We start from the raw sequence: 18692 nt of genomic DNA, 5'->3' as shown, positions 1-18692 counted from the left end.
GCACTGGGTGTTGGTGAGGTGGGTGCTCAGTGAGGTCGGTGTCCACGAGGGTGGGTGTCCGTGCGGGTGGGTACACCGGGTGAGGAGCTGTTGGTTTGCCCATGGGGATGGTGCTGCTGAAGCGGGTTCCTGTAAGGGTGGATGCAGAGTTTGGGTGCCCGTGGGGGTGAGCATCTGTAGGGTTGGATGCCCATGGGGTTGGGTGTCAGTGAGGGTGGGTGCCCGTGGGTTTGGTTGCCCCCAAGGGTGAGCATCCATAGGGGCGGGTGTCAATGGGGTTGGATGCTCATGGGTTTGAGTGTCAGTAGGGGTGAGCGCCCATGGGTCTGGGTGCCCATGAGGGTGAGCATCTCTAGGGATGAGTGCCCCCCATGGGTTTGGGTGCCCACAAGGGTGAGCATCCACGGGGTGGGTGCCCATGGATGTGTCAACGGGAGCGGATGCCCGTCGGTTTGAGCATCAACAGGGGCTGGGTGCCCATGGATTCGGTTGCCCACGAGGGTGAGCATCCCTAGTGATGGCTGCCCACGGGTTCTCATGCCCAGCGATGCACCCCGTGCCCCGGGGCCGCCGGGCGGGGAGGGCCGGGGCGTCCCGGAGCCGCGGCCGGGGCGGTGCCGCCGGCGGGACCGTCCCTTTCCCTCGCCCCGCCGGGACCGGGACCGTGCCCGGGGCCGTGCCGCGCCGCAGCGGGCGGGGGGGGGGGTCCCGGGCGGCGGCGGTGCCATGGGGCCGGGTGGCGGGGCGGCGGCGGGCCGGGGTCCGCTGGGGGCCCTGGCGCTGCTGTGGGCGGCGGCGGTGCTGTGCCAGCTGGGCAGCGGCAGCGTCCTCCGCCGCCGCCTCCACGCCGCCGGCTTCCTCCAGCGGCGGCTGAGCGGCGGCGAGCGGCGGGACGTGCAGCGGGAGATCCTGGCCGTGCTGGGGCTGCCCGGCCGGCCCCGGCCGCGGACCCCCGCCGCCGCCCGCGCCCCCGCCGCCGCCGCGCCGCTCTTCATGCTCGACCTCTACCACGCCGTGGCCGGCGAGGAGGAGGCGGAGGAGGAGGAGGAGGCGGCGGTGTCGCGGCCGGTGCTCACCGGGCTCAGCACCCAGAGCCCCCCGCCCGGCAGCGTCGTCAGCCGCGCCGACACCGTCGTCAGCCTCGTCAACGTGGGTGAGCGCCGCACCGGGGGCACCGGGGGAACCGGGTCGCGCCGGGAGGACCGGAGCCCGCGGGGGCACCGGGGCGTGCGGGCAGGATCTTGGCGGTGACCGGGGCGCACCGGAGGGACCGGAGCCTGCGGGGGGACCGGGGGAAACGAGCAGGATCCAGACGGCTTGGGCAGGACCGAGGGGACCGGGACAGGACCGGGAGGACCAGAGGAGCTCGGGGCAGGACCGGGGGACCGCAGCGGACCGGGGCGCACGGGCAGGACCGGGGGCGGAGGCGGCGGCCGAGCCCCGCGCAAGGCAGCGCGTCTCCCCGGCGCGCTCGGGGCCGCCGCCCGCAGCTCTCGGGAGGCACCGGGGGGCAGCGCACGGCGGGACGGGGCACACGGGGCGGCGGCGGCCGCGCTGCCGGGGCCGGGAGCGGCACCGAACCCGGGCTGCGGGACCGAGCCCCAGCCAAACCTCGTCCCTGGCTGCAGGCAGGGGACCGCAGCTGTTGCACCGACGGCTCCGAGCATCCCTCGGTCCCGGGGTGCTTCCTCGTGTGCCCCTGCTCGGAAAAGCCTCTTGAGCACAGAGCTGAGCTGAACTGCGGCAGGAGGCCGTCTGCGAGGGACACAGTGGCCATGGGGCTGCACCCTGGGTGCTGGGAGAGAGTCTCTGTGGTCCCCGGCCAGCACAAAACCCAGCTCTGCTTTAAAAAGTGGCGATGGAGAGGGGGAAAATCATGTAGTGAGAGTGGTCTGGGAGTAAGCTGGGTCAACTCGCTGAGCTTGTCCGCAGGTTGCAATGAACTGGGCTGCGTCCCCTGGGCGCTATCTCCATCATAACACAGCGGAGGGAGGCTGGAAACCACCATGGGATGAGGCAAGCTCGTCCTGCTCCAGGGGGCCGCGTTGCCCACCCCGCACTCCCATTTCGGTGGGCACACACGAGCGAGCGGGGCAGGCAGGCAGGACAGCAGCTCTCGTGCCAGCAGCAGGGTGGACCAAATTACCCGCGGTGGGACACTGAATCACGGTTCAAAATAAAATCCTCAAGGTTGCTAATTATTGCTGGAATCCCGTCCAGCTGGTTACTGAGCTATGCCCGGCTCCAGCCACCGTCCCATTTCCAGGCAGTTGCGTGAGCGTCAGTGAAAGCAGAGCTATTTCCAGCCAGCATCAGCGGGGCCGCGAGCACTTGGGGTGCAAGGGGTCCCCCTGCAAGGGCGGGCACTGGGGTGTCCTGAACCCAGCATGTTGAGCAGACCAGGCATTCGGATACTGAGCTTTTCCCTGCTGCTGCTCATCGTTTTAAGGGGTGTTAAGGGTCCCCCACAGCCAGCGCTCTGAGCACGGGGAGAAACCCTCCCTGGGGAGCCCAGGCAGGGAGGGGACCTGCACCCTCAGGAGGAGGTAAGGGTGAGGAAGGGCTGTGGTGACGTCTGCCAAATCCTCTCCATCCATTCTTACATCCCCTGTACCACCTGCGGATGCAAAGAGGCCAAGGAGCTCCCTGGGACAGACCCTGCTGCACCCAGCGGTGGTCAGGGGGTGCCCATGGGAGCAGGCACCCAGCACCCAGCCCTCGGGGCTCAGGGGCTCAGCATCCCAAGGAAGCCAGGACCAAGGGAGGTGACACTGGGACACCAAATCCCAGCTCGTCAACACTCAAGACCACACAAGTACCAAAAAGTGCTTTAAAATGGCCAGGTTTGATGACAGCCAGGGTGGGGTGTTTGCGGGGGGGACTGGGGAGCCGTGTGGGAGGTGTCGGTGCTGGCACAGGGGTGCTGGCACCATTCCCCTTCCCGGTGCTCCTGGAGCAGCCAGGAGAGTTGGGGAACAGAGTTCCAGCCTTCAATTTGAATGGCTTTGATTTCTGCGGCTGCGTCAGCCCCTTCATGTTAATTAAATAAATTTTTGTGGGAGAAGGCTAGCTTTCATTTGCATGCATAATTTCCTGCACAATTACCCTGATGGGGCATGCAAATGGGGTAAGTCGGTGCTCTATTGGGCACTTGGACCTCTTTGCTCCCAGCCACCCCGGAGCCCTGTGTGAGCCAGGCCGGAGCGCGGCTCCCAACGGCACACCTTTTTTCCTGGGAAGGGGAAACGACAAACCTCCCTGGCGTGCAAACACGTCCCGGTCTGGGCGGGCACCCTCCCTGCTGGCCTGGGCAAGCGGCAGGACCAGGGCCAGTGAGGGCCCCCAGGCGATGGGTGGCCACCACCAGGCACCTTCATTTGGGTTTGGTGATGACGGATCCACCCATCCCATCCTGCTTGCTGCCTCTCGGCGTGAAGATAAAGCTCTCCATATAAACCTGACCCCTGCTATTTCTGTGTGCTAACTGAAGCAGTCAGGTGGGTTGTATTTTTAAGCCTGGGGTAAGGATGGGCTTGGAGGTTTCTTCTCGGCCGGGGCTGAGCCACCAGCCGTGAGTCACGGTTACGTGCAGGGTATAATCAGGGAGCAGAGACGTTTGTAACGGGAAGGCGAGGAGGAGGCTCGCAGTGCTGCCCAAGCCCCCCACGACCACACGTCAGCACCACAACACACACGGCCTCCCCTTCCCTCCCGGCGCTCGCCACTGCCCGGGGATGTGGCCGGGCTCCCCCCGCGGCTGTTTCGGATGAAGCAGTTGGGGCATCTTCCCGGCAAACCCTGACTTCACCATATTTGCTTCTTGGGGAGCAGTGGGGGACAAAGGCAGGGCGGCACTCGCTGCGGTGCCCCGGGCGCTGCGAGGAGACGTCAGCGTGGGGTGGGAGCTCAGGGCACCCTCTTTGATTTATCTGGGGAGTTGGGGCATGCTGCTCCGCTCCCCGCGTGGGCAGAGCATCGCCCGCTGCCCGCCTCGGTGCCCAAGTGGGTGCTCACCTGCACCCCCACATAGATACCACCCAAATCCAACTGCTGGCAGCAGCAGGGTGAGGATTTTCCCACTCCTGACTTCATTTCAGAGCCCGTTGTGTCTCCTCTGGGCATCCGTGGGGACTCAGCAGCACAGGACAAGCTCATGCTGACGTGTTGGTGCTCTGTATGCACCTGCCGTGTGTGTTTTAAATGGGAAAAGCTTTGCAAATAAAATCCCCTGGGGCCTACGGGCGACACCGTGCTCAGCTGGCTGTTTGTAGGGCTGGGGGAGCCGGGGGGGGTGCAAGTGGGGGCCAAGGCTGCCTCACCTCCAGGCTTGGGGCACCCGGTACCAAACCCTGTGTCCTGCAGCTCCCAGTGTTCGTCTCAGGAGGATGGAGGATGCGCTCACGAGATGAAGCAGGAGCCTGGTAGAGAGACTCAACTGCAGCTTGGGATAACTCTTGAATCTCCCCCGGCTTCGGAAAGCCTCTGGAGCTTATTTTCTCATGCTTGCAAGTGAAGGACAGCATCTTCCTCGCATCTCCTTTAAACCTATTTTAGGATTCAGAGCACTTGATGTGGTTGAATATCCTGGCATTTCCTTTTAATTTAGTGTCTGAAATGATCATGGGGACCATTGGGAGCAGCCAGGACCAGTAATTACAACTGATGCACAGTTTATAGAAACAGAGAAAGTTTACAACAAAAAAGTGCAGCTAAAATTAACCTGGGGAGCAGGAGGAAGGGCAGGCAGTCCCTGTCGCCCCACCGCTGGGAAGAGCGCAGGACCACGCAGGGGCTGGGAGACAGCGGGGCTGATCATCCCCTGCTGGGGCGTGCATGGCCGCACGGCCATTTATATATGTATATAATAATTTTTTTTTTAATTTTTTTGGGGTTGGTGGGAGTACACCGCTTAGTTGCGGCATTCAGCTTTGGAGAAAGATGCAGCAGCTTTTAGGGGCGAGACGGTAAATGCCAAAGGAGGGGGGGCAAGGAGAGCAAAGAGCTTGGGTTGGGTTTTTTTAGTGTGTCTCATCCACAATCCGGATAATCCGCCCACAGATAATTGAGGGTTGGCGGTGCGGCTGACTCAACCCGCCTCCGATCAATAGCAGGTTCCCAGGCGCGACGGGCTCTGGGGAGGGCCCATTGCTCACACACACCCCCCCCAAGCAGCATTTTAGCACCCGCTTTTCTGCCCGGGCAAAGGGCGCTGGCTGCTTTTGGGATGCAGCACACGTTCCCCCACTGCAGGGTTGTAATTTTGCAGTCATTTATCACTTTGCCAGAAATCAGGGCGATATTAAACCCCACCTGACCTGCTGATCATCAGCCCGGGTTGCTGTTCGCTAAACGCCGTGCAGCCGGTCCCATCCCCATCGCCCTCCTCTGCGGCACGGGAGAGGATGCTTCGCCCTCGGTCCTGCCCTTCCAAGGGAGTTCCCTCTTCTGCTCCACAGAAAACAGGGGTTCCTCCCAGTGCCTCATCCCAAATACTGGGCAGCTTGCTGTTAAGTCCAGCTCATTTGGTTCATCAAGGTACACAGCTAATTGCGGTCCCCTTTAGCATTTCTCATCCCTGGCCAGGGCTTCCCTCCTCGCTCACCCACTCTGCCTTCATGCCCCCCCCCCCCTCCATCCCCTCTGCAGCGCTCGGATGTGAAGGTTTCATAACAAAGTGCTTCTTTAGCAAAGGTTTTCACCCTTCCCTGGGGCGTAAAATCACCCCGGGGGCTTTTCCTGTGTCGCTGGATCCCTGTGACCTCCTTGGCTCAGCCACAAAACTCCCCTTGCCCTTCCCTGGACCAAGGTCCACCCGAGCGGTACCGCAGCATCGCTTTGTCGGAGACACTTGGCCCGTGAAGATCCCGGTGGTTTCTGAGCCGGAATTCGATCTGGCTGGGCCTCGTCTGATGGCAGGGAGCAAAGGGCTGACCCGAGAGGTACCTGAGTGACCGAAAATACCCAAGGGGACACCACTTTGTACCTGGGTGTCCCCTGGACCGCCCGTGGAACCTGCCGCTGGGGGTTTATCCGTGAAAAAAAAAAAAAAAAAAGGAGGGGAATCCAATCGATTCTGTGATTCTGCGATTCCTCTGGTTGTGTTTTGGGGGGATTTAAGGATTTTCCAAGATCCGTGAGGCAACGATGGCCTCAGCAGCGTCTTTAATGGGCCGAGAGCGTTAAACCACCAGCGATGGGTCAGCGGAAGAAATAAAAAAGCAGAAAAGGGCCGGGGAGCCCCTCGAGGGGATGCAGCGCGGTCGGGGGGATGTGTCCCCCCCCGAGGGGTGCGCGGGCCGGATCCGGCTCCTCGCAGCATCCTCCCGCCCGCAGCTGGCCACCGGCCGGGCAGCAGGAAGCGTTCTCCGCATCCGCCCCAGGCTTTTTTTGTAACATAACTTGTGGTGAGCCCAGTAGCTGGAGGGAATGTGGGTTTTTAAAAAAAAAAAAAGAAAAAAAATAAAAAAGAAAGAAAAAAACCCAAACAACCCATGGATGCATAAACTAAAATCTCAGTGTTCGGGTTGGAGAGATGCTCCACGCTGCTCCCCCCGCATTAACGGGGACAGCAACTTTATGGTACACTAAATTTTGAATTCCTTCCCCCCCCCACCCCCAGCATCAGTTAAAAACTGCATTTATAACATGCATTATCTGTTTGTTTTATTTTTAAAAGTAAGCACTGGGTCAGATTTGTTACGTTCCTTTTGTGCCTGAAGCTGGAGGAGCTTTAATCACTTTAATTATATTCAGTCATGGCAGCCTGGAATATTTTAAAAGAACAATATAATTACATATTAGAGAAACTGTGTGGGGCTGCATCACCGTAAAGAAAGACGGCAGTTTTTGTTTTATGGACTTAATAAAAAAAAAAAAACATCAGATTTTTTCTTTCCCAACATGCACTAGATCTCTGCAGAAAGTAGGTATTTTCAGTAAAAAGTGAGGTTTTATTTTCAACAGAGAAGTGACCAGGCAACTTTCCCACTCCCGTAGGCTGAAAATCTTTGTATTTCAGCAGCCCAAAGCCTGAGCGGGGGAGGGGACCTGCGACACCCAGCGACGTCCCCAGCAAGCCCCGGGCTGTCCAGATTTTGTCCCCTGAGCACCTGCAGCAAGAAAAGCTGCAAAAACCCCAAATCCTGCTCACGACGGTCCCTCTGACCCCCAAAACTTGTTTATTTGGGTGGGGTTTTCACCTTTGGAGGAGAGCGAAGGGCTGCAGCCCCTAAACTGCAGCACGAGGGGCAGCTTCTCTGTGCGCCCGCCATAGCCAAGCCTTCGTGCTTTATATTTTATTTTTTTTTTAAATTAATAATAAAGAAAGAGGACTGGGAGGCTGGTGGGTTTACAGCAAAATAAAGTCGGGGAGGGGGGGGCCTTGTGCAAAACTAGGAGGGAGATGCATCAAGATTAAAACTCTCGGGAGAGGAGAGATGGGAATTTGCAGCAGCAGCTGCCAAGAGCTCAGTGGGCCCAGAGCCAGCGAGGTTTGTCCCCAAATTGGGGACAAACGGGGTTGGTGGGACTCGCGGGGGGGGGCTGCAGGCTTTGATCAGCCCGTCGGGGTGGCCAGGGGTGCGGCAAAGGCCACCACAGCCCGGCACAGCCCTGCCTGACCCCTTGGCTCCACAGTCGAGCAGGACCGGGACATCTTCTCCCCGAAGCCGTACTGGAAGGAGTTCAGGTTCGACCTGACCCAGGTGCCCACGGGCGAGTCGGTGACGGCTGCCGAGTTTCGCATCTACAAGGCGCGGGGAGTTACCCGCCACGCCAACACCACCCTCCACGTTAGCATCTACGAGATCGCCGCTGAGCACTCCAACAGGTGACAGGGACAGGGATGGAGACACGGATGGGAATGGGGATGAGGATGGAGACAGGGAGGGGGATGAGGATGGGGATGGGAATGAAGATTGTGGGGATGAGGAAGGAGGCGGGGTGGGGATGAAGATGGCGGGGATGGGGATGGGGATGAGGATGGGGATGGGGATGAGGATGGGGATGGGGATGAGGATGATGGGGATGTGAATGAATATGGTGGGGATGGGGATGAGATGAAGATGGGGATGGGGCTCCCCGCAAGCCCCAGCGCTTTCCCTTCCCACCACCATGCAAATGCCGAGGAAGCAGCATCACTGCGGCCAGCTGTTCCCACACTTTCCCACCGGGCAATGGCACACCCCGGCTTTTCGGCTGGGCTGGGAGGATGCTTTTCCCAGGATGCCACCATCATGTGCGGCACTGCCAGAGGCACTGGGAGCTGCCATCCTGACCCTGCCGTGCCAGGACCTGTATGGACACAGGCACCGAGGAGTCATTTCGATGAGTTATTGCTGGTGCTGGTGTCCTTTGGGTACTATTACTCACCGGCTCGGACTTTTTCCCCCATTTCCACAGGGAGTCTGACCTGTTCCTGCTGGATGTCCAGGACCTGCGTGCTGGGACCGAGGGCTGGCTGGTGTTTGACGTGACGGCCGCCAGCAACCACTGGTTAGTGGATCGGAAATACAACCTGGGGCTGCGACTCTACGTGGAGACGGATGATGGTAAGCCTGTCCAGCCTACCTGCAGTCTTTGGGGCCAAATGCCCAGGAACCGGAGCCCTCTCATCTCCCCTCTTGGTGCCATGGTGGCCAGCTGGGGGGGTAAGTTGTCTTGCTGCAATTTTAAATTTCCAGCTGTGATGGAGAACAGAAGACACCAGAAGTCACCAGGGTTTGCAGGCAAGCCCTGCTGGCAAAGCCTCCCCAAGGCATTAATGCTAATGGTGTTCCTGGTGTGGGCTGTAATAACCCCATTAGCACTTAATGAACTCCTTACCTGGAGGGATCCTGGCATATGTGCTGGAGTATTAACCCTTTTCTCACCAAGGAGCCAAATCTGCTCCAAAGGTGCCATTTGCAGCTGCGTGGGCACACAAAGAGCATCTCCGCTCCTATGAGGGGGTGAGGTGGGGGGAGAAATCGCAGCCATTAATGCCCCATCCATCCCCTTCCCTCCCAGCACACCAAGCTCTCCTCCCCAGTGGCAAGGGGTAAAATTGGTGTCATTTGGTTTTAATCCTTGAATTGCTCTATGTGACCATCGTGTGGTGGTGACCATGCAGGATGAGCCCATACCTCCTCTGTGAGCTGCCTGTCATACACCCACCAGGGGTTCAGCAGCAGACTGGGACCGCCGGGGGGGAGTCCAGCCATTTGGGATGTTGAAATTACAGCTCTCCACTGTAAATTTCCTGTATTTTTTTTTCTCCTTGCTTTAACCAAATGAGTTGATTCTGAGAACAAACCGTGGTCCCATCCCCGCAGGGCACAGTGTCGACCCGGGCTCGGCAGGGCTGCTGGGGCGCCGGGGACCCCGCTCCAAGCAGCCCTTCATGGTGACATTTTTCCGGGCGAGCCCCAGCCCCACGCGCGTTACGCGGGCAGCCAAGCCCCCGAGGAGGAGACAGCCCAAGAAGACGAACGACCTCCCTCACCCAAACAAGCTGCCAGGAATTTTTGGTAAGAGCTTTGGAGGCCAAGAAGCGGTTCCAAAACATCGGGCTCTGCTGCTGCCATGATCAGGGGACCTTCTGCTAGTACCTTGGCTTGCAAGGAATCCCAGTTTTGGCCCAGAAATGCATCCCCAGGGAAAGCAGAGCTCTGGGTTTTTAGGATTAGGGTCATTTGCAGTTTAAGAGGTGCAGCAGGTTTGGGGTGGCACCCTCGAGGTGATGGTGTTTTGTGGGGTTTTCAGGATACACAAATATTGCACTTTTTGCATCATTGCCCTTGCCTTTGCAGCCGCCCTGGGAGCGTGTCACAGGCCCAGGAAGCTGCTCAGGCAGGAGGGGAATGAGAAGCCCCAGCTCTTCCAAACCCATTTAGCTCAAGAAACCCTCAAAGCAAACTCTTCCTGGGATTTCATAGAATCACAGAAGGGTTCGGGTTGGCAGGGACATTAAAGCTCGTCTAGTTCCAACCTCAGCCCTGGGCAGGGACACCTCCCACCAGGCCAGGTTGCCCAAAGCCCGGTCCAGCCTGGCCTTGAACATCTCCAGGGATGGAGGTGGATTCCAGGGATGATTTAGCCCTTCCCAGGCTGAATCCCCTCATCCCGATGTTGGAACACTAAATTTCAGTCTAGTTTGAAGCTTCTTTTCCCTTTGTGCAACCTTGGAGGCTCCTCTTCTCCCATTCCCTTGGCTTAACTCCACCCATTTGGGCTGTTCAATCCCACCCGCGAGCGGGGCTGGCTGTGGTGGGAGCGGGGGTCAGGGTGCCGGCACCACAGCACTGACCCTGCCTGTCCCCTTGTCCCACAGATGATGTCCATGCCGCGGATGGACGGCAGGTCTGCCGGCGCCACGAGCTCTACGTCAGCTTTCAGGACCTCGGCTGGCTGGTACTTGTCTACGGGGAGAAGTAAATGAAAAAAAAACAAACCAAACCCCACCGTCCCCCCTTGGGCTCCCTCCCAGCCTGGCTTCCCCTGCCGATAAATTGATGGTGGGAGCGGTGCGGGGCAGCCGGGAGCTGCTGCAGCCCCATGCCGGGAGCTGGGAAGGCAAACATGAACTGCCGCAACCCCAGACCCCACCACTGACCCCGAACAACTCATGGCTCAAGCTGAAAAATCAAAATCAACCCTTGCTGCTGGCACAGCTGCCCGGGGAGGAGCCGGCTGGGATGTTTTTGCAGGTGGGGAATGTCTGAAGGGCACAGGAAAGGTGAAACCCACGGTGTAAACCTCTTTTTTTCTTTTTTTTCGGCAGGACTGGGTGATCGCCCCGCAGGGTTACTCAGCCTACTACTGTGAGGGGGAGTGCGCCTTCCCCCTGGACTCCTGCATGAACGCCACCAACCACGCCATCCTGCAGTCCCTGGTCAGTGGTGGCCCCGGGGGGACACACTGGTGGCCCCGTGGGAGCGGTGGGAGCCCATCGTGTCCCGATGGAGAGCTGGATTTGGGGCTGAGGGCATTTAGGTCGGAGGGTGCAGTTTAGCTCCAGCTGCCAATAAAGCATCGGTGGGTGCGTGCCCATCAGGAGGGGGCCCCTGTGTCAGCTGTGGGGAAGGACGTCATGTCACCCGCGCGTCCTCCTCGCCAGCCCCGCACCAGGGTTTGGTCCAAGGCCCCACTGAGCTCTGCTGCGGCTCAGCGCCCAAACGTTGGGCTCAGCATATTCCAAGCAGGAAGGCTTTAATGCCTCAGTTTGAGTTGGGGTTTTTTTTTTGGTTTGTTTTTTTTTTTTTTCCCCCCCAAACCCACCCCGCATCCCAGTCGGTGCTTTAATTTCTGGAATTTCCTGCCCTGTGAGTGTTTGATTTCCCAATGGCAGAGTCACACCAGCTCTGGTGTTCGCAGTTAATTACAGGGAGCGCCAAGTCCTCGGCCGAGCCTTTGAAGGTGTCGCCTGGCGGGGTTTAATTTTTGCATTAATGAAGCTGCCAGAGGCCCCGTCCGGGGCTGGGCACGATCCTGGCAGTGGCAGGGAGGGGGGTCCCCTTCCCCCCCACCACCCCAAAACCCAACGCTTTTCCCGAAATGGAGCCCTTTGGGCAGGATGTGAATCACCTGGCGCCCGGATCTGGCCCTTCTGGGAAGCGCCGGAGCAAAGGTGGCCGGGGAGCAGTGCCAGCCCTGGCTGGTGCTGCAAATAGCAGGGTTTGACAGCAAAAACACCGGACTTCCGAACTGGGAGAGCTCGGCTGCCCCTGCAATAAATTAATCGCACATGTTGGATAAAGCAGCAAGGGCTGCGTGTGCCCAGCAGCCTGGGAGCCTCCCAGTTCACACCACATGGCGAATTACTGGGATAACGCCTGTCCTGTGATGAACAAGAAGGAGAGTTGTGTTGAGAAAGCTGTTGTGTACTTAAGATTCTAGTGCAATACGTTAAATTTGGGGCAGCGCTGAGCCCTGAAGGAGAATCTCAATTGCAACAGCACCCAGCACCCCCCACCCCAGCTGGGCTGAGACCCGCGCTGCCCTGATTTATTTTTTTTAGCTATTTGCCTATTCACAGGGAGAAAAGAGCCCAGAAATCCCAAACTAATGAAGGGGCTGCCCGGCCCGCGCAATGCCACCCCGATCCAATATAAACTGCAGCAAGGACTGCCCAGAGTTTAGAATAAATATTTTTGCAAAAAGCTGGAAATAATCTCCCCATTCACCCAGGCTTTTTTTTCAGCTAAGAGCTGGTTTGATGCTTTTTCTTCTGCCCGGAGCCACGTTGGCCGGCACTCACGGGCTCCATCCATCCCCCAGGTCCACCTGATGAAGCCCGAGGCCGTGCCCAAGGCGTGCTGTGCCCCCACGAAGCTCAGTGCCACCTCCGTCCTCTACTACGACAGCAACAACAACGTCATCCTCAAGAAGCACCGCAACATGGTGGTGAAATCGTGCGGCTGCCACTGACCACCGGGCCCCATCCGAATCCCCATCCCGGAATGTCCCATTCCCATCCCCGCCGGAGAAATGTGACGCTGGGTTTCTGCTGCGTGCATGGAAGAGGGCTCCATCTCAGCAAAGCCCATTAACAATGATAAAAAATAAATCCCTCCCACCCCTTCCTAGAAGTGGATGTAAATAATATAAAAACTTTTATTCTGTTACTACACTTAATGAGACACAGTCATATCTATACATACATATATATAAATATATATATATATAGGAACGAGAGGATTTGTGGCTGGCTATGGGTCCGTCTGTTGGTGGCTGACATGTTTTCCCCCCTGTGCTGGTGGCCCACGGGCTGCTGCAGGCCCTGGCGTTGGCAGGGGCCGTTTGGGCTGAAGGGTAATTAGGACACGGGAGGCAACATCCAAATCGTTCTGGGATTGAGCTGCTTCTAGCCATGTATGCCTAACTAACCCACCTCTACCCCGTGCTTTTAATTCCCTTAATGAAAACACCATCAGCCAATTAAGTAGCTGGCTGACTAACCGGCTCCTGTTTACTTAAAGTTCACGAAACTCAGCCAGTTGGAAAAAAAAATGGTAAATCCATATTGAGCTATGAAGCTATGACACTGTTATAAAATAAATGCCTAGTTTGGAAAGTAAACATAGTTTCTCTTGCTGTTTGTTTTTTAATAAATGTCACGGCACAGCAGCGCTCTGTTCGGCAGCCGGGATTTCGCAAGGAAAAAAATACTTGGGATTGGCTAAAATTGTACCTATTTGCTTGAAAACGAGCCCTGCCAAACCGTTGTGATGTGAGTTTTAGGTCAGGCTGCGTCTCACCCGTGGATGCTTCCCGTGGGCTCACAACGGGGCTGCGACCACAGTGGCCCCAGGCAGCTTCCCTGTACTATTTGCACAATTAACTTATTTATTTGCTATGATTTTGGAAGGAAAGGGCCCGGCCTGTTTCTCAGCTCGGGTACCCGGGGAGCCTTGCATCACTAAGCAAATAATGAACCTGGCTTAGCCAAATGCAAAGGAAAAAAGTCCCAATAAACCCACCAAAGTAACAAAGGTCTGCTCCCTGCCGATGCCTGGCTTCATGAGAAAAGTTCTCACTTCTTTGGAAATTCCAGCTAATTCCACATAAAATCCAGCTCGGGATGCGATCGTGGCTCCCTGCGTTGTGCTGCCTTTGCAGAATGCCCAGGGCTTCCACTGGCTCCCTCAGTGAGCAAGGGATGAAGGGGTCTGCAAGGACCGTCTTCTGAAATTTGAGCTTTAAACAACAAACCGGAGGGAGCAAGGAAGGGCAACACTGGGTTGGTTTGTCTGTCAGGTATCACGTCCGAGTGCCCCTATCTCACCTTCTCCCGGCTGTAAGGCAACGCACAACGCCCAAACAGTGTGGAAAACCATCAAGCGAGTAAGAGCAACCCAGAAACCGAAAATCCCCGATTGCACAAGCCCTAGAAACCACCCCCTAAACCCCAGCCCCGCACAGCTGACCCTCGACTCTGCCCTGGCAGCCCCATCCCTCCTGCCGATGCCTGCCCAAGCTCAAAGCCACACATCCCTTCCTCCCCCCAAACACACATTCCCAGACGTGCCCAGCGCCATCGTTTCACAGGAAACTCCGTATCAAGCACTTTCCAACAACGTGGCTACCTTCACAACGCACGACCAGACCTACCCACTGTTGGAAACGGTAAATATAGGCAGCTATACCGCTCTGCAAACCAGAGTCTGGAAATTAAACCCCTTCCTACAGCCTCATCACTTCTTTTAATTATTCTGTCATAGGTTGGAAGGAACCCTTAGATCATCAAGTCCAACCACTATCATCCAAAGGGTTTCTTCATTTTCTGGTGCTTCTTGTCTAGCTACATCTAGCTTCTTCTCTAGCTTCTTGTTCTCCCACTTCCACATCCCTCTCGGATGCAGATGGGGTCGGACCAGGCTGGCTCTCCGCAGGACGGCCACCAACCAGGGACCTGCCTCCCTCTGCTGATGCGAAAAGACACTACAGAGCTAGGAACAGGCCAAAACACCTCCACCAGATCCTGCTGCTGGAAAAGCAGGAGAGATTCGGCTCTGCTCTTCCCGCCCCGGCACGGGTAGCTTCCCCCGGAGCCAGGATTTAGGTACCGTATTTGAGAATACAAGGGCAAATGCAAAAACATGCATCTTTGCTCAAAGACCATCCTCACACGGGGAGAATTCAGCAGCCGGAGGTATGTCCTCAGTATTTTTAAAACTAGGTTTTATTTTTACCAAATATAAAGTCTTTCCTGAACACAGCAGCGGAAGGGCCTGGCCCGGCTCGGGGCACCCAGGATGGCGCAGGCCGAGGAGCGATTTATCCTGGGACAAGCAGGAGCCCTGCAGCGCTGCCCCCAGGCACGCTCACGCCAAGCTTCGCAGGGCAATTTCCACAGAAGCCGGGGGAGCGGGATGCTGTCGGGGGGTCGTGGGGCCGTCCACCCCAGTCGCATCCCTACCCCCTCCTGGCCGGGCTCCCCCCCCCGCCAGCCCCCTCCAAGAGCCGAGCTCACGGGCACTCCCCGCAGTCCGAGATAATCACCTTCTGCTTTGGTTTCCCGTCTTTGGTGCCCTGAGCCTTTGGGAAAAGAGCAGTAAGAATTAAAAGCACAAAAATCTAAGGGCAGAACGGAGGCAGGCTCTACCCCGACCACCGGCGCCTACCTCGATCTGCCGCACCACGTCCATGCCCTCCGTCACCTCACCAAACACCACATGCTTCCCGTCCAGCCAGTCTGTTTTGTCGCAAGTGATGAAGAACTGGGAGCCGTTGGTGTTTGGCCCGGAGTTTGCCATCGATAACAGCCCTGTGACCAAAAAGTGTTGTTATGGATGGGGAGCAAGGGACGAGCTGCAGCACGTGAGCTGCTACTTCAACACAAACCACTCCCATGCGCTGCAAAACACTGCGGGTTTTACGAGAGCCACTGAATATTAAGCTTCACAGAAACTGGAGAAAACCAATTACACTGAGAAAGAAACACTTGAAAGCATGAAAGATGCAAAGTGGTGGAGATTGCCCGTATCTATTTTTAGTTGCAGTAATAGAAAAGCCGTTTGTATGGAGATAAACCTGCTTGCTTCTTGCTGCTTTTCATAGTCACATTGTGACTTTCCTCCTTTAAAATGAAACAGGACAGCAGCTTTGAAATGCTTTCTCCATTCTGTAATACTGGAAATTAACGGTGCATGGATGGAGAGAGAACGATGCATTTCTGCTTGCTGAATACTGGTGAGACGCAACGGTCTGACCATGGAAGATTATGCCGCGGCAGAAGTGTTTGGCCAACACGGATTATAATTCAGGGCTGCTATTATCAACACGGTTTTGGTCAAAACAGACCAAGCGTGGCCCCCAGATGATGCTGAGCCGTTTTGCTCTCCAGCCCCTGCCCAGGGAGACGGCTCTACCTGGCCCGGTGTGTTTGAGAATGAAGTTTTCATCATCAAACTTCTTCCCATAGATGGATTTGCCTCCAGTGCCATTGTGGTTGGTGAAGTCGCCGGCCTGGCACATGAACTGGGGGATGATGCGGTGGAAGCTGCTCCCTTTGAAGCCAAAGCCCTTCTCGTGGGTGCAGAGGCAGCGGAAATTCTCTGTTTGGGGACAAGGGGCAAGAGAAGTGAGAGCTGCATTGCAGCTGGAAGCCACCGCACTGGGGAGGCCGGTCCTCTCCTCACCTACGGTCATGGGCACCACATCTGAGCGCAGGAGGATCTGCAGCCGCCCCGCAGGCTTGTTTCCGATCTTGATGTCCATGTAAACCTGAGGGTTGGCCCGGGATTTCTTGGCAGGAGGCTCACCCTGGGCAGGAAGAGAAAAAAATGCAAGTTGAGATGACATTGCTCTGCTCTGCCTCCGGAGATGGCTGGCCTCACGCTCTCAGCCTTAGGGACAGCAGGGACAGGGTGGCTCTGGTTGTTCTTCCTACCTCCTGCACCTCTGGTTTGGGGGCCTCTGCTCCTGCCTCCTCTGTGTTCTCCTCCAGAGTCTTCCCTGAAAACTTCTTCAGCCAGTCATCATCCGACCAGACTGTGATGGCCAAAGAAAGGGTCAGAGCACAGGAACCGAACCGAAGGGCCATATACGAGCACACAGGCGGCCGCATGGGCCAGGACGCAGCACAGCGCTGGCAGCAGGATCACACCCGAGACACAGGAGCACCTGGCTGGCAGCAGCCTGCCCCAGGGGACACCGCGTGCAGGGAAATATGGGACAAAGTCATCTCCTCTTCCTCCCAGAGCTGCCACACATCACTGGGCGAGCTCACAGCCCGCGCGCTGCAACTACCCTCACGGCGGGCAATTGCTTGGCATGGCCTTGGCCCCGTTGACTTTTACAGACGTGGCCAGATGTGTGGGTAATTTTGCCTGGCGCGTGTGTGTGTTCGTGCCGTGCCCTCTGTCAGAAGGCATGAAGACAGTTAGAAGTGCAGCCAAGAGTGTTTCCATCCGAGGACGTGGGGAATATTTTTGGTTATTTGGTTATTAACTTATTTGATTATTAGGTTGCTGCTCAGATCCCCAAGATCCCAAACAGGAGGCAGAGCAGAGATCTCTGCCTCGGGGTCTGGGATAGCAGAAAGGCTGATGCGAGGAGCTCTGAACGTCCCCCTGGGACACTCTCCCCTCCCAGGCACCAACTCACCAGGCCTGGATGAGCCTTCTTTAATTCGCATTGGTTTGGCCAAGTTGACACGGATTGTCCTGCCAAAGAGCTCAGACTCATTCTGCAGAGAGAAAAAGCACAACAAAGCCCACCAAAAGGTAAAAAAAAAATAAAAATCACTGAGACCCCCCCAAATCCTGGTGGAGGTCAGAGGAAAACAGAGCTTGATTCCTCTGTGGGGCCCACGGCACACAGGACCCCGCGCCGTGCCACTGGGAAGACAGCAAAGCCCAGCAGGGGAGTGGGAAGAGCGTCCATACCATGTTGTCAATAGCTGCCGCCGCATCCTGCCGAAAAGGCAAAGAAAATAATTATTTTCATGTCTTCTCTCTCTATCTTTAAAAGCCAGGCTCAGCATATACGTGCCCCAGCATCTCCTTGCAAAAGAAGACGGCCAAAGGACTGTTTTCCTAAACATCATCTACCCCAGGGCTGTAAAAACTGATGGACCTTGCGAGAGCCGTATCCAAACCAGGATCTGGGGCTCGTCTTCCCGTAATCAACCCAGTAAACTCATTATACGTACGATGCTTTATCACTTACATAAAATATTTGGGAGATCTCATGTATGAAGCCCAGGACAGATTATAAGACAGCAAATATAAGCCAGCCTGTGCTGCCCATGAAGCCAAAAAATGCCCCCAGAGCTGCTGAGCCAGAGGGTCAGCACGGGGACACTTTGGGCCAGCAGCTAACGGGCAGCTGGCAAGAGGACGGGACCAGGCTCTGCTCAGTGGGGGCCAGTGACAAGATAAGGGGCAACGGGCACAAGCTGAAACATGTGAAGTTCCATCCAAACACGGGGAAAAACTTCTTTGCTGTGAGGGTGGCAGAGCCCTGGCACAGGCTGCCCAAGAGGTGTGGAGTCTCCTCTGGAGACAACCCAACCCCGCCTGGACGCCATCCCTGTGCGACCTGCTCTGGGTGACCCTGCTCTGGCAGGGGCTTGGACTGGATGACCCCCCGAGGTCCCTTCCGACCCCCGCAGTCCGTGACTCTCACCTCTGCCAGCTCAAATTCAACGAAGGCGAAGCCCCGGTGCTTTTCTGCAGACAGAGAGCAGCAAGCGGTCAGCGGCAGCACAGACACACCGGTCCCGCGGCCACCCAGCAGCGGCTGGGGCCCGTGTGTCGCCCCCCGGGGACACCTCGCTGCCCCCTTCACCGCTCCGCACCGGGGGGATGCGCCCGACCCGCCGCCCCGGGCCACGCACCCGTCTCGTAGTCCAGCGGGATCTGGATGTCGGTGATGTCGCCGAAGGGGATGAAGGCGGCGTGCAGCACCTTCTCGTCCACCTCCTCGGCCAGCCCCCCTGCGGGACACACAGCCGTCAGCGCCCGCCGGACCCCAGCCCCGCTCGGGGCGGCCCCCGGCCCCGCCACTCACCCACGTACAGCACCCGCTTGGTGGCCGCCATCTTCCCTCCGCCCCGGAACCGCCCCCGGCCCCGGCCCAGCCCCTTCCGCGGGGAGGGGCCGCGGCGAGCGGGCGGCGAGCGCCCTCCGCCGGCAGCGGGCGGGCAGCGCGGCGGGGACTCCTCCAGCCCCTTCCGTTAGATCGGCGCTTCGTTATAGCCCTGGCCCAGG

The 18692-nt window shown here is 57.5% G+C and overlaps 2 protein-coding genes across 2 annotated transcripts; one reads left to right on the top strand and one right to left on the bottom strand.

The window, feature by feature from the left end:
* Positions 1–726: 726 nt before the first annotated feature.
* BMP8A (bone morphogenetic protein 8a) lies at positions 727–13053 on the top strand. Its single transcript, XM_074562759.1, has 7 exons — positions 727–1153; positions 7636–7828; positions 8401–8549; positions 9312–9506; positions 10310–10389; positions 10760–10870; positions 12256–13053. The coding sequence occupies exons 1-7, from the start codon at positions 727–729 to the stop codon at positions 12403–12405; spliced, it is 1305 nt and encodes a 434-aa protein (XP_074418860.1). The 3' UTR covers positions 12406–13053.
* Positions 13054–14643: 1590 nt separating this feature from the next.
* PPIE (peptidylprolyl isomerase E) lies at positions 14644–18554 on the bottom strand. The gene is made up of 10 exons (XM_074562760.1): positions 18493–18554; positions 18320–18418; positions 18109–18152; positions 17367–17393; positions 17086–17167; positions 16370–16470; positions 16119–16242; positions 15849–16034; positions 15102–15244; positions 14644–15015 (listed from the first exon to the last, which is right to left on the bottom strand). The coding sequence occupies exons 1-10, from the start codon at positions 18521–18523 to the stop codon at positions 14947–14949; spliced, it is 906 nt and encodes a 301-aa protein (XP_074418861.1). The 5' UTR covers positions 18524–18554; the 3' UTR covers positions 14644–14946.
* Positions 18555–18692: the final 138 nt, after the last annotated feature.

The sequence above is a fragment of the Larus michahellis genome, chromosome 19 (genome assembly GCF_964199755.1).
Source record: "Larus michahellis chromosome 19, bLarMic1.1, whole genome shotgun sequence".
NCBI lineage: Eukaryota > Metazoa > Chordata > Aves > Charadriiformes > Laridae > Larus > Larus michahellis.
The sequence above is the reverse complement of the archived record's forward strand: the minus strand, read 5'-3'. Positions and strand labels throughout refer to the sequence as shown.